We start from the raw sequence: 23,125 nt of genomic DNA, 5'->3' as shown, positions 1-23,125 counted from the left end.
CATACACACACACACACAAAACTTCCTCCTCCCAGGTTCAAGTGACTCTGGTGCTTCAGCCTCCAGAGTGACTGGGACTACAGGCGTGCGCCACCACGCCTGGCTAATTTTTGTATTTTTAGTAGAGATGTGGTTTCGCCATGTTGACCAGGCTGGTCTCAAACTCCTGACCTCAGTGATTCGCCCACCTCGGCCTCCTACATAGCTGGGATTATAGGTGTGAGCCACCAGCCCAGCCAATCATACACTTTAAAAGAGTTAATATTTGGCTGGGTGCAATGGCTCACGCCTGTAATCCCAGCACTTTGGGAGGCTGAGGCGGGCGGATCACCTGAGGTCAGGAGTTCGAGGTCAGCCTGGCCAACATGCAGAAACCCCATCTCTACTAAAAATACAAAAATTAGCCGGGCATTGTGGCAGGTGCCTATAATCCCAGCTACTTGGGAGGCTGAGGCAGGAGAATCATTTGAACCCAGGAGGCAGAGGTTGCAGTGAGCTGAGATCGCGTCACTGCACTCCAGCCTGGGCGACAAAGCGAGACTGCGTCTCAAATAAATAAATATATAAAGAGTTAATATTATGGTATGTGAAATATAGCTTAATAAAGATGTTATATTTTTTAATCCAAAAAAAATCTGATCTCATCACTCTTTTGTTTTTTGTTTTTTGTGGAGTTTTTTGGAAAGAAGTTATCACTCTGTTGCCCAGGCTAAAGTGCAGTGGTGCAATCATAGCTCACTGCAGCCTCAAACTCCTGGGCTCAAGTGATCCTCCTGCCTGAGTCTCCTGAGGACCTGGGACTAGGGGCATTACACCATGCCCAGCTAATTTTTTTCCTTTTTTTTTTTTTCTTTTGAGATGGAGTTTCACTTTTGTTGCCCAGGCTGGAGTGCAATAGCACAGTCTTGACTCACTGCAACCTCTGCCTCCTAGGTTCAAGTTGATTCTTCCGCCTCAGCCTCCCAAGTAGCTGGGATTATAGGCACCCACCAGCATGCCCAGCTAATTTTTGTATTTTTAGTAGAGATGGGGTTTCACCATGTTGGCCAGGATGGTCTCAAACTCCTGACCTCAGGTGATCCACTCGCCTTGACCTCACAAAGTGCTGGGATTACAGGTATGAGCCACTGTACCTGGCCTTTTACTTTTTTTTGTAGAGATGGTGTCTCACTATGTTAGCCAGGCTCATCTAAAACTCCTGGCCTCAAGGGATCCTCCTGCCTTAACATTCCCAGAGTGCTGGGATTACAGGCTTGAGCCACCATGCTCAGCTTGTCATTCTGGTTTTTAACCCTCTCATGGTTCTTTTCTCACTTAGTAATAAGACCAAAGTCCTCATCCTCAGCCTGTCTCAGCGGGCCCCACATAACGTGCCCCCATCACCCCTCTGACCTTGTCCCCTCAGACTCACCCTGTCACTCCCTCTGCCCAGCCACAAAGGTCTTCAGTTCTCATGTCAGTGCTTTTTTTTTTTTTTTTTTTTTTTTGTGACGGAATTTTGCTCTTGTTGCCCAGGCTAGAGTGCAGTGGCATGTGATCTTGGCTCACTGTAACCTCAGCCTTCCGGTTTCAAGTGATTTTCCTGCCTCAGCCTCCTGAGTAGCTGGGATTGCAGGCAACCACCACGACGCCCAGCTAATTTTTGTATTTTTAGTAGAAACGGGGTTTCACCATGTTGGCCAGGCTGGTCTTGAACCTCGTGATCTGCCCGCCTCGGCCTCCCAAAGTGCTGGGATTACAGGCGTGAGCCACCACGCCCAGCCGACTTCAGGGCTTTTGCATTTGCTGTTTCTTCTCCCCGGGATGTTTTTTCTCTAGCTGTTCCAATTCCCATGTGAACACATATGGTATACGCTCACATACACACACACGATTCATTCAATAAGGTAACTATAAAGTAAATGAAAATTAAAACCAGTTTTTACCTCAGATTGACAAATGTAAAACAAAATGTGCAGTATTTTGAGATAGTGGGGAAAGTTCCTTTTTTACATAGAAACGCTGAGAACTCAAATTGTTACAGTGCTAATGGAGGGTAATTTGGCAAAATCTTTCAAAATGCAAAATGTACCAACTTGCAAGTATTTTAGCAAACCACAACAACAAAATAAGTTAAAAATGCCATCTGTCTGAGAGAAATTAGAATGGAAGTTCCAAAACACCTTTCTGTAAAATGCAGCCAAATTAAAATGGAGAGGGAAATTCAGAGCCTCGGTGCTTATATTAGAAAAGGAGAAAGACGTATCAAAATTTAAGAAGTTTTGGAAAAGAACAGCAGAAGAAACCTAGGCTTGGTGCCATGGCTCACACCTATAATCCTAACACTTTGGGAGGCTGAGGTGGGAGGATTGCTTGAGCCCAGGAGTTCAAGATCACCCTGGGCAACATAGTGAGACCCCTGCCTCTACAAAAAAATAAAAAATAAAAATTAAAAAATTAAAAAAATTAAAAAAAATTAGGGTGGCTGGGCGCTGTGGCTCATGCCTGTAATGCTAGCACTTTAGGAGGCCGAGGTGGGCAGATCACTTGAGGCCAGGAGTTGAGACCAGCCTGGACAACATGGTGAAACCCCGTCTGTACTAAAAATACAAAAATTAGCCTGGCATGGCGGTGTGTGCCTGTAATTCCAGCTACTCAGGAGGTTGAGGCAGAAGAATCGCTTGAACCTGGGAGGCAGAGGTTGCAGTGAGTGGAGATCACACCCCTGCACTCCAGCCTGGGCAACAAAGTAAGACTCCATCTCAAAAAAAAAAAATAATTAGGGTATGATGGCATGTGCTTGTGGTCTCAGCTACTCAGGAGGCTGAAGTGGGAGGATCACTTGAGCCTAGGAGGTCGAGGCTGCAGTGAGCTGTGTATGCATCACTGCACTCCAGCTTGGGGGACAAATTGAAATTCTTGTCTCAAAAGAAAAAAAAAAAGAATGAGACCTTCTCATATAGTGCTGGTGGGAATATATGGTACAGATACATTGAATAACAATTTGTTACTACTCAAAAATGTCAAAATATGTTACATGACCCAGCAATCCCACTTCTACCTACATGCCCTTAAAACTCTCACACATGGACACAAGAAGATATCACTAGGAATGGTCACAGCAGCATTACTATTTTTTCTTTATTTTATTTATTTATTTTTTATTTTTATTTATTTATTTTTGAGACGGAGTCTCGCTCTGTCGCCCAGGCTGGAATACAGTGGAGCGATCTCGGCTCACTGCAAGCTCTGCCTCCTGGGTTCACGTCATTCTCCTGCCTCAGCCTCCCCAGTAGCTGGGACTACAGGCGCCCGCCACCATGCCCAGCTAATTTTTTTTTTGTTTTGTATTTTTAGCAGAGACGGGGTTTCACCGTGTTAGCCAGGATGGTCTCGATCTCCTGACCTCGTGATCCAGCCGCCTCGGCCTCCCAAAGTGCTAGTATTACAGGCGTGAGCCACCGTGCCCGGCCTATTTTATTTATTTTAGTTTTTTGACACAGAGTCTCACTCTGTTGCCCAGGTTGGAGTGCAGTGGCACAATCTCGGCTCACTGCAAACTTTACCTCCCCGGTTCAAGAAATTCTCCTGCCTCAGCATTCTGAGTAGCTGGGATTACAGGCGCCTGCCACCACGCCAGCCTAATTTTTGTGTTTTAAGTAAAGACCGGGTTTCGCCATGTTAGCCAGGCTGGTCTCGAACCCCTGACCTCAAGTGATTCTCCTGCCTCGGCCTCCCAAAGTGCTACGATTACAGGCGTGAGCCACGGCGCCCAGACATATTTTTCTGGGGTGTTGTTTGTTTTTGAGACAGGGTCTCGCTTTGTCAGCCTCCACCTCTTGGGCTCAAGTGATCCTTCCGCCTCAGCCTCCCCAGTAGCTGGGACTACCGTTGCATGCCACCATGCCCAGCTAATTTTTTGTATTTTATGTAGAGAGAAGGTTTCACCATGTTGCCCAGGCTGGTCACGAGCTCCCGGACTTAAACAATCTGCCTACCTCGGCCTCCCAAAGTGCTGGGATTACAGGGGAAGCCACCGTGCCCGGCTGGCATGGGTTTACAAGGATCTGCAAGGGTCCGATTAAGCTTTGTGTGGATTAAGAACGGGAGCGACCTGCTCTTTCAGAGGCTGCCCAGCTGTGGTAATTTTTCGCGGTTCTTTCACTCTCTGGGTCAGTTTTACTTCAACTGTGAAATGGGGGTAGGCCTCTAAGGTCCCCCGTTTCCGTTCTCTGCATTCCTCATGACCACCCAGACGAAGCTCCTAGTGCCATCCCCCTAACGGATGAGGAAGGCTAAGTTACTTTCCTAAGGCCACAGAGACAGTAAATGCAGCTTCCACGTTGGAACCCCGGTAGGGTGGCTCCAGTCCCCTGCTCTGAACCCCCCATCTCTACAGCCTACCCCATCACCCTAATAAGCCCTGCAGTGCAGTGGCGATGCGTCTGCTCCGGCGTCAGACCAGCCCCGCCATGCCACTTGCAAGCTGTGGCATCCTGGGTTAGTCACTTGCGTCCCTCCAGCCCATTTCCTTATGTGAGCAATGTACACCCCAAACACTTGCCTCAGCCAAGACAACACTTGCCTGACCAGGAGGAAAGATGCGCGAGTCTCAAACAACTGCGTGACTTTCCGTCTGCGGGGGGCGGGGGTGGATTTTTGGGGAAAACGGACCCGGAGCCCGAACACCGCGGCTCCAAGGTCTTCCCGCTCCTTTCTCCCCTGGTTTCCTCCATTCCCCCGCGGGGCGACCCTCGGTCTCCTGCCGTGTCCCCGCTCCCGCGCCCCCTGCCCCCAATTTTTCTTCCCCCCACGGGGCTGAAAAAAGGTCGTGGTCCCTTTAAGGCCCGCCCCTCCCTCTCCCAAAACTTCCCAGTGTCTGCTCTTTTCGATCCGGGACGGCCGGTCAGGCTCGCCGCCGAGCTGGTAGGGGCTGGGGGCGAGGGGTGCGGGAGGGTGACCGGGGCACTGGCGGGCGGCGCCGCGCGCGGCCGGGGGCCAGGGTCCGAGCAGCGGGGTGGGGGCGGGGCGGTGGCCGGGAGCGCGGGGGGTGCGGGTCACCAGGCCGGGCCGGCGGCCTGGAACGCGCGGCGCCGGGGAGACCGTTCCGCCGCGCTCCGGCCGTGCGCGCCGGCGCGAGGGGCGTCCGGGCCCGGCGCGGGGGCGGGGAGGGGAGGGGCCCTCTCTCTCCCCCTCCCCCCACCGCATTCCTCTGACGTTGGGACGGAGCGACCCCGCCCTTCGTCGCGACCGGCCCCGCCTCCTCCCGTCACGCGGGTCACGTGCTTCAGACGCGGCCCCGCCCCCGTCTCTGTTCCGTTGGCGTGGTCGGATCTTCCTGGTGTCAGGGGGAGCTGACCGAGGTCCCCAGCAAGGCCCCCTCCCCTAACTTTATTTCCCCTCACCGGCAGAGCCACCAGGCCTGTCCCCCTCTTGTATTGCCATAGACCCCATTTTTTCTGATAGGGTCTCGCTCCGTCGCCCAGGCTGGAGTGCAGGGGCGCGATCACGGCTCACTGCAACCTCGAAATCCGGGGCTCAAGTGAGCCTTCCGCCTTGGCCTCCCCAAGTGCTGGGATTACAGGTGTGAGCCACCACACACGGCCTCCATTTCAAACTTAGTTTCCACCCGGACCTCAACTCGAAATCCCCCATCAGCCGGGCAGAAAGGTCCTGGAGCACTTTTGGGGCGTCCGCCGCGTTTCTCACGACGCTAGCTTCGCTTTTATTTCTTTTCCCCCCTTTGGCGATATCGTCACTTGCCAATAGCTTCGCTAAGGTGTTCCCCCCCACACCCTGCGCGGGCAGCCCCATAATGTTAAATGCCGTAGGACGCGATCCCGGGTTAATCCCCGTTTGACCCCGCTGCCTGCGCGTGATAACTGGGGCGCGCTCCTCTCCACCCCCCAGGCTCCGCCAGTTGGGCTTCGCTGGAGTCTGGAGATACCCTCCGACATTCTCTTGGTGCAGTGCGGGTGGTCTTACCCCGCCCTTGAGGAAGAAAGGCCCGACGCAAGCACAGATCACAAGAACGCCTCCCCTGTGCAGGGGGCTTGCACTGTGCCAGGTGCTGTACTGGGCGCTTGGTAGGTGGCCACCCTCTCCAGGGTCGGGGCCAGGACCTCCTGTGGTGCTCAGAGGGGTCGAGCTGTCAGGTGAAAACCACTGGCCCGAGTTATGGCTTTGAAGGGAATCCTGGGGGTCTGGGATGGCAGGGACCTGTGAATTTAGATCGCACGGACAAGATGACTTGGCCCTTAGCTCCTGCAGGAGGGGTAGTGGACTATTGCAGGTGGAAGGGACTGCACGGGCACAGATGGAGAGTGCGCGGAAGAGCCTTCTCCCAAGGGAAACTGAAAGGGGTTGCGGCTGAATTTAGAACTGGACAGGGTCCGAAGACAGTCGGCAGCAGCGAGTGGTTTTCTACTGAGGAAAAGGCTCAGATTTGGGATTTTAAGAATTCCTCCTAGAGGTAGAAATGAACACGGTATAGTGACGGCGACAGAGATACCCTGGGAGTTCCTGTCAATCTTGGTCTAGCCTTCCGGCGCACACACAGCGGTCGCTACATAAATACTCCGAGTATTCCAGGCTGTCACTCTCTTGAGAGGGGGCCCCGCCTCTGGGCGGCGCCTGAAAGCGTATTTGCTCATGCGTTCTCGCCTTCGCTCGTTTCGTATACTGCACCAAAGAGCGCCTACCCTGGGGTGGGGCTCCCCATTTCATCCAATCAGAGCGTATCAATAGTCCTACCATCTGGTGAGAGGGTGCGCTCCACTCTCCATTGACCAATCAGTGGAGACGCAGAAGAATGGGCATCTGTATTAACCACTGGAGAGAGACCAAAAAAGGGCGGGGCTTCCTTGTTTCCTTGCGAAGTGGCGCGGGAAGGTAGTCATTGTGACTGGTGCTGACGGATTAGCGAGGAGACCAATGAAAGTGGGAGGGAGGCGGGGATTCTTGGGAGGTTTAGAGCGCCGTTCCTATCAGGTGCTTTTAGGGAGGCCAGCAGCGCCAGAAATCCGACCTATCAAATTGGATTTTATTTTAAGGCGGCGGGGTCGACGGAATGACTGGCAGAAAGCGACCACCTATAAGGAGTGTCTCCGACAAACAAGGGCGGGCCCTCCTGCAGAACGGCGTGGGCAATGTCCAATAAGCGCGCAAGGCGTGTGGAGGCCTACCCTCCCCCCGCGGCGGGACCAGTGGCTCCCCCTATCGGGTGGGGGCGGCGGGTGACGGGCGTGTCCCTCCCCCAATGAGAGGCGGGGGGAGGCGGGTTCTGCGCCGCCATGTCGCGGAGGCTGCTGCCCCGGGCGGAGAAGCGGCGTCGGCGGCTGGAGCAGAGGCAGCAGCCGGACGAGCAGCGGAGGCGGTCGGGAGCGATGGTGAAGATGGCGGCGGCGGGCGGCGGAGGCGGCGGTGGCCGCTACTACGGCGGCGGCAGTGAGGGCGGCCGGGCCCCGAAGCGGCTCAAGACTGACAACGCCGGCGACCAGCACGGAGGCGGCGGCGGTGGCGGTGGAGGAGCCGGGGCGGCGGGCGGCGGCGGCGGCGGGGTGAGGCTAGGGCCCTAGGCGCTGGGAAGGCCGGGAACTGGGGGACAATTTCCCAGCTTGAGGGCATTTTATTTTTTGAGGGGGGCCTCTGCGCACGCGCCCAGGCCATCGCGTCGTTGACGGTGTGGGGGAGGGGCGGCCGTTGGGCAAACGGCGGGGTTTGCGCGAGGACAGGCGCCTGCGCGTGCGCGGGGTCCGGAGCGGGGTGTGGGGGAGCGCAGAGGAAGTAGCTCGTGAGGCGAATGGCCCAGTGCGCAGGCGCCGCGGGCTGGCGTGTGGGGGCCGGGCACGCGGCCCGGCCGGTTTTTTTCCCCTTTATCATGTTCTTCGCTGGCCCCATGCGCAGGCGCAGTGTTCCCGCCCGGCCTCGTGGGCGGTTAGGGGAGCGCCTGGTGAGCGGGAACGGGTGGGCGGCGGCCTTGTCCTCTGGAGTGGGGAATTCCGTCTGATGGCAGCTTAATCTCTAAGGCCCGGCCATGTCTCTATACAGAAATGGATGTGTTTGAGCCTAGATGCTCTCATTTTTGTAGGCATTGAAAATGGGAAGAGGACTTGTGAAATCCACTTTTAGCCTTTTAGGAGTTGAGCGAAGCCTTGAAACCATCACAAGTTTGCTTACAGTTTCCGGGGATTCACTGGGTACCGAGGATTTGATAAACCAAACAATTTCCTGGCCATGCTGGAAGCATTTCGACCCCCTGTAATCAGTCCCTCCGAAAACGCCAGTCGTTGCTTTTGGAGTGGGGCCCAGTCCCCACTGTTTTCCAAAATCTTGAAGTGTTACAGGGCCGCCTATTTGCAGGGTTTTCCAGGGTTTAGGGGTTACGAGTTGCTAGCGTTTTAATCTTGGCCTTGTCCCACACATTTTAAAGACATCTTAATTGAAAATCCTTAACGCTTCCTGAGGTTGGGGGAGATACTGGGATTCCCGATTTAGAAAGGAGGAAATGGGCCAGGAGAGAGATGAGATGAGGTGAATTACTGTAGGTGGCACAGCTAGTGAGGGGCAGGGCTGGAGTTAGAACTCCCATTTGTGGGAGCTGCTAACCTGGCGGGAGTGCCTCAGCCTGTGGTTCGGGTGGATCGCTCCTGAAATAGAATCCAATTCTACACCCATTCCGCGCACTTCTGCCCAGTGATTCTCAGACAGGGGGCCGGCCCCAGAGCCCAGGAGAGGCGGAAGAGAGTTAATCTTTCTCCTGATGGCCAGAGCCTTTTGTCGGTGGGTGTAAGATACTTCTCTTAGGAAGGAGCAGTCGGTTCTTAATGGTATGGGTTGGAGTCTCTGGTCTTTCTAAAAGACTTTCCATCCGGGAGTGGGGGCTCATGCCTGTAATCCCAGCACTTTGGGAGGCTGAGGCAGGCAGATCACCTGAGGTCAGGAGTTCGAGAACAGCCTGGTCAACATGGCAAAACTCCGTCTCTACTAAAAATACAAAAAAAATTAGCCAGGTGTGGTGGCGAGGGCCTGTAATTCCAGCTACTCGGGAGGCTGAGGCAGGAGAATCGCTTGAACCTGGGAGGTGGAGGTTGCAGTGTACTAAGATCACGCCATAGCACTCCAGCTTGGGTGACAGTGAGACTCCATCTCAAAAAATAAATAAAAGACCTTTCTTGTGTGGTTTTTCTTAGTCTGACCTAGGCAGTAATTTCCAAAGCAGATTTTGCTGGGAGGGTGATTCAAGACTAGAAGGGGTCAAGACTGGCCTGGCTGCCCCAGTTTCTGGGGCATGTGTTGTTTTTTGCCCTGACTGAACCTGGGTGTGAGTGGTGGGGAACAGGTGTGCTTAGCTAGATGATGGTGGCTCAGCCAGTTAAAGGGCAAGGAATTTGGGGCACATGCAAAGGGGATGTCCTCATTCAAACTGTAGCAGATAGCTGTTAGAGCCCTTGCTGCCAGTGTGTCTCCTTTTCCAGCTGCTCTTTTCCCATGTTTCCTTGGTCGAGTGGACCAGTGGGAAGAGAGGGGGGTCCCTGGAAGAACGTAAGATTTGGACTTGTGTGGTCCTCCCTCCATTCTACCTTCCTCAGAAGCTACAGCAAGAGCCAGTGGGCAAGTGATCACCCACTCAGGACCACTGTTCTGCTGACCCAGAATCCTTCCGGGCTGATTGGCTTCAATTGCTGCCCCTAGTCTTTCCTGTGCATCCTTCATGGATGACCTCCAACTGTTTTATCTGACTGGGTCTACAACAGCACAGAGGCCAGTGGGGCGTCATCTTGTACAGCAAGAAAAGAATTCTTGTTTTTGCTTCCTTTCTCAGGAGAACTACGATGACCCGCACAAAACCCCTGCCTCCCCAGTTGTCCACATCAGGGGCCTGATTGACGGTGTGGTGGAAGCAGACCTTGTGGAGGCCTTGCAGGAGTTTGGACCCATCAGGTACTGGGCTCAGAGGCCAGGTGTTGGGCTTCCAAAGTTGACTCCTTGTGTGTCCACGATTTCTGGTTGGAAGTAGTGATTTCGTTGCCATCCTGGTCTAGATTCTGTGGCCCCTCTGCTTTTGGGTTGGCCATTGTACTTGGTGTCAGATTACAGCAAGTTCCATGACCCTTTTTCCTTCCTTCATTTTTCCTCTGCCTTGTAGTTTCTAGTCAGTGTTCTCTTTTTCAGACAGAGTAAGGTCTCGCTCTGTGGCCCAGGCTGGAGTGTAGTGGTGCAGTCTCACCCAGGCTCAGGCAGTCCTTCTGCCTCGGCCTGCTGAGTAGCTGGGACTATAGGCATGCGCCACCATGCCCGGCTAATTTTTACATATATATATATATATTTTTTGTTTGTTTGTTTTGAGACAGGCTCTCGCTCTGTCGCCCAGGCTGGAGTGCAGTGACAATCTCAGCTCACTGCAAGCTTTGTCTCCTGGGTTCACGCCATTCTCCTGCCTCAGCCTCACGAGTAGCTGGGACCACAGGCGCTGGCCACCCCACCCGGCTAATTTTTTGTATTTTTAGTAGAGACGGGGTTTCGCTGTGTTAGCCAGGATGGTCTCAATCTCCTGACCTCGTGATCTGCCCGCCTCGGCCTCCCAAAGTGCTAGGATTACAGGCGTGAGCCGCCGCGCCCGGCCTAATTTTTATATTGTTCTGTAGAGGTGAGGTTTTGCCATGTTGGCCAGGCTGGTCTCAAACTCCTGGGCCCAAGCAATCTGCCCACCTAGCCCTCCCAAGTTTTAGGGTTACAGGCATGAGCTACTGCTCCTGGCCAGTGTTCTTTCATTCAGCAAGTAGTTACTGAATATTTGGTGCATGCTATATACTGCAGATACAGTAGTGAGCTGTATCTGGATGCTTCTCTTAGAAAGTTGCGCTCCTAGAGTGATTTGCACTGTGATACTGTAAGCTCAAGAAGCCGTCTGTGGGTGGCATCTGACAGTCTGGTGAGGAGAGGTCAGGAAGGCTTCCCAGAGGGACATGGTGGCTCAGCTAGACCTCTTTGGCTTTTGGTACTACTTGTGGCACGGGGTGTTCAGGTCAGGGAACCATGATAGGGTTGCAGAGGAGTCCAGAGGCCATGGAGGAGTCAGTTCTCAAAAAATCAAATGATACCCTTCTCCTGTCTACATTTTCCTGAGAGGATTGAAACCTGTGTTCTCTCTGCCAGCTATGTGGTGGTAATGCCTAAAAAGAGACAAGCACTGGTAGAGTTTGAAGATGTGTTGGGGGCTTGCAACGCAGTGAACTACGCAGCCGACAACCAAATATACATTGCTGGTCACCCAGCTTTTGTCAACTACTCTACCAGCCAGAAGATCTCCCGCCCTGGGGACTCGGATGACTCCCGGAGCGTGAACAGTGTGCTTCTCTTTACCATCCTGAACCCCATTTATTCGATCACCACGGTACGTGCCAGCAGGCATTTCTTGCGAGGTCTCCCTTCCTTTTCTCCCCTTATTCCCTCCCCCAAGCCAGACTGATCTGCCAGTGCCCCTTCATCTTGCCTGTGTTTGCTTTTGCAGGATGTTCTTTACACTATCTGTAATCCTTGTGGCCCTGTCCAGAGAATTGTCATTTTCAGGAAGAATGGAGTTCAGGCGATGGTGGAATATCCTTTGCTGGAAAACAGGTGTTCCTTAGGGTAGGCACTCTTGCAGGGCTTGACAGTGGCCATTCTTTGAGCCAGCATGTGTCTGCTGACCACGGGAGTGGCTGCCATGTGCCAGATGCCTTCACAGAGCCCAGTGACTGAGTGGGGAGGCAGTTAAAGGACTAGGCATATCGTGTGGACGTGCAGATCTTAGGGGAGAGAGCAGTGTGTTAGGAGATACAAAGGAATTTATTTTTGTTTTTGTTTTCTTTCTGTTATTTATTTATTTATTTATTGAGATGGAGTTTAGCCCTTGTTGCCTGGGCTGGAGTGCAGTGGTGCGATCTCAGCTCACTGCAACCTCTGCCTCCTGGGTTCAAGCAATTCTCCTGCCTCAGCCTCCCTAGTAGGATTATAGGCGCCCGCCACCACACCTAGCTAATTTTTTGTATTTTTAGTAGAGATGTGGTTTCACGTTGTTGGCCAGGCTGGTTTCGAACTCCTGACCTCAGGCAATCCACTTGCCTCAGCCTCCCAGATTACAGGCATGAGCCACCACGCCTGGCTAGGAATTTATTTTTAAAGATGTTTATTCTAAGCCAAATATGAGTGACAAAGGTTTGGGGAACATAGTCTCAAGAGGTCCTGAGAAAATGTGCTCCTGGGAAAAGGAATTTATTTAAAAGGGGATGTGGGGCCGGGCACAGTGGCTCATTTCTGCAATCCCAGCACTTTCGGAGGCCGAGGTGGACAGATACCTGAGGTCAGGAGTTCGAGACCAGCCTGGCCAACGTGGTGAAACCCTGTCTCTAATAATACAAAAAATAGCCAGGCATGGTGGTGAACGCCTGTAATCCCAGCTACTCTGGATGCTGAGGCAGGAGAATCGCTTGAGCCTGGGAGGCGGAGATTGCAGTGAGCCGAGACTGTGCCACTGCATTCCATCCTGGGCAACACAGCGAGACTCCATATCCAAAAAAAAGGTGGGGCATGTGTGAAGGTTGCTGAGGAGGTGATGTCCTATGAGCAAATAGGAGCTTATACTCAAGGTGGAGGAAACAGCCTCTGCAAAGGTTGTAAAGTGAGAAGGAGCTTGTGTTGGATGGAGAAATTGAAAGACCTGAGGATTGCAAAGTGGCTGGCAAGCAGACGGGTTTGGAATAGACATTGGAAGAAGCTTTCAGGGCATCCTAGACAGCGATGCGATGCTTGGGGCAGGGGCAGGAAAAAGCCACTGATGGACTTTCAGGGCAGAGCTGTAATCGAGTTGATGTTTCAGATTTAGTCGAAGGGCGTGAGAGGGCTGAGACGGAGAAAGTGGTGTGGCAGAAGAGGTTGCTGGTGGCCGTGGGTCGGGGTGCAGATTATGAGAGAACTCTGGCCAGTGACTGCTCACCCGGGGCAGCGTTGAGTCCATCAACACCGTTTTGGTCTCTTAACCTGAGGCTAGTGGCTGGGCAGTGAGCTAATCCCAAAGCCTCCGTCTGTACCACAGTCTTGGGGTACTACCTTGTCCTTATCACTCTCTGGGGTAACTTGAAGCCCTTCTCAAAGATCTCCTGTGATGGGACTTTCCTTAACTTGACTCACATTTGACTCAGTTCAAAGTGCCCAGCGGGCCAAGGCCTCTCTCAATGGGGCTGATATCTATTCTGGCTGTTGCACTCTGAAGATCGAATACGCAAAGGTACATCTGGGAGGTGACTGACTGCCCCTTGTCAGCTTCCAGGTGAGCTGGGGCATGGCTGACCTCAAGTCTTGTCTTGTCTTTGCAGCCTACACGCTTGAATGTGTTCAAGAATGATCAGGATACTTGGGACTACACAAACCCCAATCTCAGTGGACAAGGTAATCTTGACGACTACTTTGTTCTAAACATACCTGCCTTGCTTTCACTCAACTAGTGCACTTCATAGGCCTGGGCTCAGGGTTATGTAATGCCATTGGGCCCCCCATGGACATGGGAGGGCCTTGGGGTCAGCTCTTGGACACCCTAGTGGGATGGGGGAGTGAGAGGCCTCCATGGGTCTTCACTGCTGCTTGGGGCCCTCCGATGTTGCTCAGGATACAGAGGCAAGGCAGAAGCCTGGACGGGCGGGGGGCAGGGCCTCACTGAGGATGAGGCATGGGGGCGGCCTTAGAAACCAGCAGTGGCTCCTTTGAGAGTCTGGTGAGGGTCCCTCACTCCATTCTTGCTGGGCCAGGAATTGTCCTCTTGTTCTGCGCTGTTGAGAGGGTCTGATTTGGGGGAGTGACAGTGCTGGGGGGCGATGAGGTCTCCCAGGCTCTTGCAGTGAGCCTTGTGAGCAAGCTGACCCTGTGGAGGTGAGACACTCTGGATTGGACCAGGGCGGACATGCCTCACATCATTTGTAGAGGGGACGCAACATCTCTGCAGGTGGCCCAAATGGACAACTCCCTTCCTAGTGTCTGTCAAGAATGGTTTGCCTTTGGTAGCAGGGAGAGGTGGAGGATTGCCTATGAGAAACAGCGGCAGCCCCCCAACAAGACCATCCATCTCGGTGTCTGTCTTGGTCTGATACGTCGGACCAGGCCATGGGCTGAGGGAGGAGGCTCGATGCTGACATCGCACAGGCCCTGAGAGGCCAGAGCCCCCCATTCCTAGGCAGGCCTGTCTTGCTCGCCCTTGCATCTGGGAAGCAGTGGGCAGGGTGGGCTAGACTCTTCCCCAGGATCCTCACAGTGGGCCCTGTGGGCCTGGCTGCTCCCTTCAAAGGTCAGAGGCAAATTGGTGACCAAGTGAATGTACCAGAGCGGGCAATGGCATTACATGACTGCTAACAGAAACATGGCAACAACCATTTCTTCTCCAAGGAACATAAATAGAAGATGTGCAGACCGGCAGGGGCTAGTGGCAGGGGGCTGGCTGTGCATTGGTTTTGATGCCTCTCAGCTTTGGCAGCCCCAAGGCTGGGGCCCAAAAAAAAACGAGGGCTGATGAGGTGACCTGGAGTGAGGGCGGTGCTTCGCCACCCCTCAGGAACCATACTTCAGCGGCTCTGCCTCTGCACATTGCTCACCAACACACAGGGTAGAAAACCACTAGCTCTTCCTGGAGAGAACAGAACATGCAGCCTCCACCACGTCCCCAGAAACAGCCGCAGACTTGAGCTCACTACATCAAGAACACCACACCGCGCTCCAAGGAACAGCTACAAGCACAGAGACAGAGGCATACAGAGACAAAGAGAGAAAGAGACGCAACATGGCAGCAGACACTGCTTTTTTTTATTAAACATTAAAAAAAAAGTCAAAATCCAAGCAAACTTGAACCCGAGAATGTACACAGAAGTAGGAAACACAGAGAACAGAGCTGTCCCAGCCAGCCAGCGAGCGGTGCTCTTTTCGGAGAACGTTTCATAGACGGAAGTAGATTCCATGGGCCTCCAAGACAATAGGATCCTCTCTCCATTCCTCGCCATATGGGTTTTGTTTTTTAAGTCATTTGGTTTGGGGAGGGCCTTGTTTTTTTTTCTGTTTTGATATTTTTATTTTTTCTGCAGTCACCGGCTGCCAACATAATCTGCACCAACGGGAGATCAGAAACCAAAAAAAAAAAAAAAAAAAAATTTAACCACAACAAAAAAAATCAAAAAAACCAAAACAGACCTAAAACCAGACAGCCAAACAGCTCAGAGGCACACAGTTACCTGCTGCCGGGTAACCAGGCGCGCTCCCAAGGCCAAAAGCGCGAGCGTAGTGGGGCCACTGGCACACCTCATACCAGGAGACACGCACACGGAGCGCTACACAGCCAGAAGCACCGCACCACCGCACTGCAGCACATATGTGAGGAGGTGACAACATGGAGGGACACTACCCACTTCATACACCTTTATTTCCACTTTTCTGATATCTTCTGAGGACAGAACATCTGTGAGCCATTTTTGATTTAATCAAAATATTGACTTTTAAAACAATTCTTTAAAAAAATTGTAGCGGATGTGTACCGTGACTTGTATTTATGACTGTAAAACCATGTGATGCAGGGTCGCAGTGTATGTTTGATGGGACGCCATCTTTCAGAACTGTGCTAACTCACTGTTGAAGCGTCCAATGGTAAGAGAAAATACAGATTTGTTTTTTGTGACAAATGGACATTGTACTCTGTACTTCTGCTGTAAGTAGTCCTTTTCCATCTTTGTAATGACTGGTAACAAAACCCAGGCCGGGTGGCAGGAAAGGGCAGTGGTTTTGAGCCCTGGGTTTTGGAGTCAGCCAGACCTGGGTTCAAATATGGCTCAGCCACTGTCTTGCTTTGTGACTTTGGGCCAAAGTGTCTTTTAACTGCTCAGTTAAAAGTTAACGACTCAGTCTTCTTATCTGTAAAATGGGGCTGAAATATCAGAACCTACCTCATAGGGTTGTTGTGAGGAATTTGAGAAGCTGTGATGTCTGTAAAGCGCTTAGCCCAGTGCCTGCCACTTAAGCGCTAAGTTAAAGGCAGTGATTACGAACTGCTGGGGTCGGGGTGGATCTGCGCCATTGCTGGATGTGGGAATGTCGATGCCTTGTACATGATTGCTTCTTTGAACTGATTCTGCTGTTGCCCTGCTTGTCAGCTACAGTCAGTCCCTCTTGGGCTGGCGGGACTGGGAGGGAGGGGGGACTGGGATTAAGAAGGAAGAGATCTAACAGAGACAGTCTGGAGCTCCTAGAACCTTGGGGGCTTTGGGGGTCAAGCTTGCTTGCTTCCCTCCTGGGTTATTTTCCTCTTGATTTACCCTCCCTTCATTGGGAGTCACTTTAGAAAGCTGCTTTTGGCCCGCCATAATATATCAGCTTCTGTAGCAGCTGCACATTCCCCAGAGGGCCTGGGAGCTGGGCTTTCTCCCAGGGCCAGGGTAGGTGAGAGCACAGAACCTGGCCTTGTCCTTCACAGAACAAGACCAGCCCTTTGGTATGAGCAGGGGAAGGAGAGTGGGCACCAGCTTTGAGGCTCGGGCTTCATGCCCGCCGTAGGTCAGATCACAAAAGGAGGCCCCACAGCCCTCGAGGAAGGGAGGGCTTGCAGTTTGCAGGAGCTGGGGGCTCAGATCAGCCTGTGCAGTCAGGAGGGAGGGAGAGACCCCAATTTCTGAGTGAGACTCCTAACTGTTTTCTCTCTCCACAGGTGACCCTGGCAGCAACCCCAACAAACGCCAGAGGCAGCCCCCTCTTCTGGGAGATCACCCCGCAGAATATGGTGAGGGCAGGGGGTTCCCCTCCGTGGACTCCCGTGGCTCATGTGCCCCTGCCCGCCGCCCGCCGTGCAAATTCTCACCCGTCCTCCCTCTCTTTCCTTCCCACCCCCCAGGAGGGCCCCACGGTGGGTACCACAGCCATTACCATGATGAGGGCTACGGGCCCCCCCCACCTCACTACGAAGGGAGAAGGATGGGTCCACCAGTGGGGGGTCACCGTCGGGGCCCAAGTCGCTACGGCCCCCAGTATGGGCACCCCCCACCCCCTCCCCCACCACCCGAGTATGGCCCTCACGCCGACAGCCCTGTGCTCATGGTCTATGGCTTGGATCAATCTAAGATGAACTGTGACCGAGTCTTCAATGTCTTCTGCTTATATGGCAATGTGGAGAAGGTGAGCTGCCGCCGGGCCCCCTGGGTTCCTCGCTGAGCCTCGTATCTTGCCAGTCAGCACGGGGAAGAACCAGGGGGGAGCCTGGTGTGGCGCTGGGCAGGCAGACCCCAATGAGTGACTCAGTGAGCTCAGGCAGCCTGCTTGCAGACGGGTTTTGTTTGGTCCTCACTGTATGTGGGTGTTGTGTTTTTGAATTACCAATGTTTAAAAAAAAGATTTTATCACATAAAAGTACTAATACCAGTACATGAACATAGAGATTTATAAAACATAAAAATGAATCCATTATAGTGAAACACCATCGTTTAAGGATTTCCTCCTCAAAACTTGAGACCTGGCAACACCGGGCCTTCTGCCTTCCCATGGGACAGTTGACTGGGGCTGGTGGTGGCTGAGTGTCTACCTGAGACCAGGTGGCATTTTGCTTAACATTAAACCCGTCTGGGTCTTGGGGGCCTTTGTGCAGCTCCTGACTTGGCCCATTACTTAGAGTAGTTCGTAACACAGGTGAAGTGTTGTTAGTTACCAGGCACTGTTAAAGATGCTTTACATGTAGTGACCTGTGTAATTTCTCACATTAATCCTTAATGAGATGGACGGGGGAAGTGGAGGACAGGGGGCTTAAATAACGCGCCCGGGTTCACATACCCTTTATGTGAAGCAGGACTCAGAGCCAGACCGCCTGGCTCCAGAGCTGGCACTGCTCTGTTGTAACCCAGCTGAAGGAGTATTTTACCTTGTGACCGTAACAGACAAAATGGTGAAAATGGCTGATTTGATTTCTGATTCCTGCACAGTTTTCTGTCATGCTTCACTAAATGACTTACTGGTGGGTTATGTCCCACAGTTAAAAACATGGCCCAGGCTCTGCTTCTCACTATGGGTTGAGCACTTGGTGTGGGCCAGGCATGTTTTTCTAGTGGTCCCGATTCACTGTGAGGACATGGGAGGCCAGAGCAGGGGTTATTATCACTAACTTGGGAGGGGCAGGAGAGGGGACCCTGGCAGCTGGACAGAGGTGCTGACTGCAGCTACTCTCCCCAAGGTGAAATTCATGAAAAGCAAGCCGGGGGCCGCCATGGTGGAGATGGCTGATGGCTACGCTGTGGACCGGGCCATTACCCACCTCAACAACAACTTCATGTTTGGGCAGAAGCTGAATGTCTGGTAGGTGCTCAGGCTAGGGAGGGCGGCAGAGGTACTGGGGAGAGAAAAGGAGGGGAATGGGGCCCAGCAGAGGAGCACAGTGAGGCCGAGGTGTTGACTCACACAGAAGTGGGATGTGGCAGGTGTGTTCCCAGACGTGTCTCTGACACCACAGGAGAAAGTGAGTCAGCCTTGCCTCAGGTGTAGAGCAATGCCCCAAGGCACACAGGGCAAGCTAAGCCTCTGGAGGCCACAGGGGAAAGCTTCAGGGACAACTTTGGGTATGACAAAGACTCCGCTTTCTTCCTTGCTGCAGTGTCTCCAAGCAGCCAGCCATCATGCCTGGTCAGTCATACGGGTTGGAAGACGGGTCTTGCAGTTACAAAGACTTCAGTGAATCCCGGAACAATCGGTTCTCCACCCCAGAGCAGGCAGCCAAGAACCGCATCCAGCACCCCAGCAACGTGCTGCACTTCTTCAACGCCCCACTGGAGGTGACCGAGGAGAACTTCTTTGAGGTGTGTGCCGTGGAGCTGCGCAGGCAGTCGGGTCCTTGCCACGGCTGTCTGAGTAGGCCATTCATTTCAGTCTTTTCTGCAAATAGCCGTTGAACTCCTGTCCTGCCTGGCCCTGGGTTGAGTGCTAGGGACACAGCAGAGGCCAGGACAGATAGGAATCCGTGCTCTCAAACTGGACAGGGTGAGAATGGCACCAAGTTTCTAGCAACACTGTTTGCCGCGTTCCTTCCTTTTACATTTTTGGCAAGCAGGGCAACTGCTCGTTTGCTGGGAAAGCTGCTTCACAGGCCCAGTGATGAGGGCCCAATTTCACAAGAACCGCATTGGCATAGGCTTCGGGTGCCATCACCCTGATACCATCAGAAGGTGGGGCCCTGTAAAGCTCAGTCGGGGAACTGAGGCAGCGGAAGGGAGGAGGAACTCAAGTGGATCTGGCTGTGGTCTGAAATGTTGACCTTGCATTCAGCAAACAGCGTTCAGCAAACAGCCGGGTGCAGATATCCAGATGGCTGTTGAAGTTGGGAACGAAAAAGCAGCTTCCCAGTCTCAGGCAACTTAATAATTAAAGAGCATTGTTGCTGGCCTTTTTATGACACAGGGATGCCTTAGGGTATGTGATAAAATCTACAAGCCTTTTTTTTTTTTTTTTTTGAGACGGAGTCTTGCTTTGTCGCCCAGGCTGGAGTGCAGTGGCGCGATCTCGGCTCACTGCAAGCTCCACCTCCCGGGTTCACGCCATTCTCCTGCCTCAGCCTCCCGAGTAGCTGGGACTACAGGCGCCCACTACCACACCCGGCTAATTTTTTGTATTTTTAGTAGAGACGGGGTTTCACCGTGTTAGCCAGGATGGTCTCAATCTCCTGACCTCGTGATCCGCCCGCCTCGGCCTCCCAAAGTGCTGGGATTACAGGCGTGAGCCACCGCGCCCGGCCTCTACAAGCCTTTTCTCCTGAAAACTTCAAGTACTGAGTCATGCAGGGCCTGGTCTGCTTGAATCCTGTGTGGCGGCCCTTTTGTTTCAGAGTTCATTTACTACCTGTTTTTTTTTGCAGATCTGCGATGAGCTGGGAGTGAAGCGGCCATCTTCTGTGAAAGTATTCTCAGGCAAAAGTGAGTCGAGTGTGCCCACCTCCTTCCCCTAGTTGCTTGGTGGTTGGTGGGCAGCTGCCTAGTTCCTATTGGGTGAGTCTAAAACCTTTGCTTTTCCCCTTGGTTTGCAATCAGGTGAGCGCAGCTCCTCTGGACTGCTGGAGTGGGAATCCAAGAGTGATGCCCTGGAGACTCTGGGCTTCCTGAACCATTACCAGATGAAAAACCCAAGTGAGTATCTGTGTGTCCTGCAGGCATCAACCTGGTGACCTAATGGGTTGGCTGGCTTCAGGCTAGGGATGTCCTTCCTGCCCTTTGAGATAGGACCCCGGGATCTTCGCACTGTTGGTGACACAGGCAGGTGGGACCTGCTCATCAGGAGAGCAGCCTGTGCTCATCAGGAGAGCAGCCTGTGCTCCTCATGGGAGAGCCAGCCTGACTGCCTGCTGCCACTCACTCTGCCAGCTTGGGAGTTGCTCAGGCTTGTCCTCCAGGGAGGTGGCATTCTCTTCTTTGCATCAGAGACTGGCTTAGGTAGGAAAGCCACTCTGTTACCTAGGAAAGAGGCAACACTATCCAGCAGGTAAAACTTGCCCACCCAGTTGCTGGGAGAGGCCCATTGCCTTGGGCTGGCGAAGGAGATAGGAATGGGATTCTCTATGGGAATGAAGGAAGAGAAGGAGAAACGCTGTGCATAATTGGTAATTGGCTCATCTTGAAGCCTCACGTTGGGCAGTCACTCCTTAGACCCCTGCCGTTGACCTGCAGAAAATGGGAGATGGGTACAAACTTGAGGGGACCTGGGTTTGGGGAGCCTCCAAAGACGGGAACCAACCAAACTTGTCTCTCCTTTGCAGATGGTCCATACCCTTACACTCTGAAGTTGTGTTTCTCCACTGCTCAGCATGCCTCCTAATTAGGTGCCTAGGAAGAGTCCCATCTGAGCAGGAAGACATTTCTCTTTCCTTTATGCCATTTTTTGTTTTTGTTATTTGCAAAAGATCTTGTATTCCTTTTTTTTTTTTAATGCTAGGTTTGTAGAGGCTTAACCTTAATGGAAACGCTGGAAGTCTGCAGGGGGAGGGAGAGGGGAACTGGTATCTCCCAAGATTAACCTTCACTTTTAAAAAATTATTGTACATGTGATTTTTTTTTTCCTGTTCATACATTTGTGCTGCCCATGTACTCTTGGCACATTTCAATAAAATTGTTTGGAAAATAAACACAGCACTTGCTGAGATTCCAGGATGTCTGCTTTCCTCCCTCTCTATCCTGAAGACACAGGCAGGCCTGAGCACAGTCACAGGCCCTCTGGAGGCATACAGAGACCCAAGAGGAGCAGGGTGGGCTGCAGACTGAGAATGGTGCTAGCAATTGAGTCTTTGAGGAAAATCCAGCAGGCTTAGTGGCATTCTTACTGGGCCCTGCCTGAGCAAGCTCTATCAGGCACAGTGGGTCATCACACCTATAATTCCAGCAATTTGGGGAGGCCAAGGTGGGGCAGATACTTTGAGCTCAGGAGTTGAAGACCAGCCTGGGCAGCATGGTGAAACGTCACTACAAAAAGGTGGGTTTGGTGGAACACCTGTAGTCCCAGCTACTCGGGAGGCTGAGGCAGATGGGTCAGTTGAGCCTAGGAGGTTAACAGTGCAGTGATCACATCACTGCACTCCAACCTGGGTGACAGAGTGAGACCCTATCTCAAAAAAAAAAGGTTTCCAGCCTTGCCATCATGGTGAAACCCTGTTTCTACTAAAAATACAAAAATAAGCCGGGCATGGTGGCGCATGCCAGTAGTCCCAGCTACCTAGCAGGCTGAGGTGGATCACCCCAACCCTGGAGGGTGATGCTGCAGTGAACTGTGATGGGGTCATTGCACCCCAGCCTGGGCAACAGGGTGTCAAAAAACCCCAAAACCTTTGTGTTCTGTATCATTTCAGAGTGACTTGTCTTTACCCTTGCAGTATCATTGTGTGGATGTGTCATGATTTAACCTGGTCCCAAAGGGTAGTTTCCAGGTCTATTTTTGCTATTGCAAACAGCACTGTAACACGTATCTACACAAGTATCTTGGCCAGCTTCCCTGATACTGATCAGGAGGTAAATTCCTGCCAGTGGAATTGCTGGGTTAAAGGATATATATAGCTGGATGTAGTGGCCCATGCCTGTAATCCCAGCACTTTGGGAAGCCAAGGCAGGCAGATCACTTAAGGCCGGGAGTTTGAGACCTGGGCAACATGACAAAACCCTGTCTACAAAAAATAAAAAAGTGGGCCGGGCACGGTGGCTCACGCCTGTAATCCCAGCACTTTGGGAGGCCGAGGTGAGTGGATCACTTACGGTCAGGAGTTCGAGACCAGCCTGGCCAACATGGTGAAACCCTGTCTCTACTAAAAAAATAAAAATTAGCCGGGCATGGTGGCACGTTCCTGTAGTCAGCTACTCAGGAGGCTGAGGCAGGAGAATCGCTCAAACCCAGGAAGCAGAGGTTGCAGTGAGCCGAGATTGTGCCATTGCACTCCAGCCTGAGTGACAAGAGTGAAACTCCGTCTCGAGAAAACAAAAAAATATAAAAATGTGGGCATGGTGGCACACACTGTGCCTATAGTCCCAGCTACTCATGGGGGCTGAAGCAGGAGGATCGCTTGAGCTGTGAGCTGTGATGGCACCACTGTGCTCCATCCCGGGCAAAAGGGCGAGACCATGTCTCAAAACATAAAGGATCTATATAATTGCAACATACGGTAGATAGCTTCCCACTTGTAGATGCAAATCTGTGAAGATGCCTTGCGGTGGCGGGTACCACCCGGAAGGATCCTGGTTTAAGGATTTTGACTCCTACTGGAGGGAAGAGGTGACCTGCAGAGGAGCAGGTCACAAACCTTGAAGTTTATGCATGTGTGCTTGAGAATAGCCCGCTCTGGGGAATTTACTGTGAATAAAATTTTCTTTTTTGAGATGGAGTCTTGCTCTGTCACCCAGGCTGGAGTGCAATGGCAAAATCTTGGCTCACTGCAACCTCTGCCTCCTGGTTCAAGCAATTCTCCTGCCTCAGCCTCCCAAGTAGCTGGGATTACAGGCATGTGCCACCATGCCTGGCTGATTTTTGTATTTTTAGTAGAGATGGGGTTTCACCATATTGGCTAGGCTGGTCTCGAACTCCTGAGATCCACTGGCCTCGGCCTCCCAAAGTAGCTACGATACAGGCATGAGGC

General features: G+C 52.6%; 1 protein-coding gene across 4 annotated transcripts; it reads left to right on the top strand.

The window, feature by feature from the left end:
* The first annotated feature begins 4,776 nt into the window (after positions 1-4,776).
* Positions 4,777-21,133, top strand: HNRNPL (heterogeneous nuclear ribonucleoprotein L). 4 transcript variants are annotated; one of them, XM_055369309.2, is made up of 13 exons: positions 7,257-7,538; positions 9,803-9,921; positions 11,137-11,374; positions 11,492-11,579; positions 13,152-13,246; positions 13,335-13,407; positions 16,694-16,765; positions 16,877-17,157; positions 18,203-18,324; positions 18,620-18,821; positions 19,874-19,931; positions 20,046-20,141; positions 20,768-21,133. In XM_055369309.2, the coding sequence occupies exons 1-13, from the start codon at positions 7,272-7,274 to the stop codon at positions 20,824-20,826; spliced, it is 1,770 nt and encodes a 589-aa protein (XP_055225284.1). In that variant the 5' UTR covers positions 7,257-7,271; the 3' UTR covers positions 20,827-21,133. The 4 variants fall into 4 exon arrangements, with proteins under 4 accessions (XP_055225287.1, XP_055225284.1, XP_055225283.1 ...); XM_055369312.2 differs by lacking the exon at positions 7,257-7,538 and adding an exon at positions 4,777-4,905 and having other exon boundaries at positions 16,694-17,157; XM_055369308.2 differs by having other exon boundaries at positions 16,694-17,157.
* Positions 21,134-23,125: the final 1,992 nt, after the last annotated feature.

This window comes from Gorilla gorilla, chromosome 20, assembly GCF_029281585.2.
Source record: "Gorilla gorilla gorilla isolate KB3781 chromosome 20, NHGRI_mGorGor1-v2.1_pri, whole genome shotgun sequence".
Classification (NCBI taxonomy): domain Eukaryota; kingdom Metazoa; phylum Chordata; class Mammalia; order Primates; family Hominidae; genus Gorilla; species Gorilla gorilla.
The sequence above is the reverse complement of the archived record's forward strand: the minus strand, read 5'-3'. Positions and strand labels throughout refer to the sequence as shown.

Coding starts and splice junctions, on each gene's coding strand:
- HNRNPL (XM_055369308.2), top strand. CDS start 7,272: ATGTCGCGGAGGCTGCTGCCCCGGGCGGAGAAGCGGCGTCGGCGGCTG. Junction 7,539..9,802: donor CGGGCGGCGGCGGCGGCGGG/GTGAGGCTAGGG, acceptor TTCCTTTCTCAG/GAGAACTACGATGACCCGCA. Junction 13,408..16,693: donor CCCCAATCTCAGTGGACAAG/GTAATCTTGACG, acceptor CTCTCTCCACAG/GTGACCCTGGCAGCAACCCC.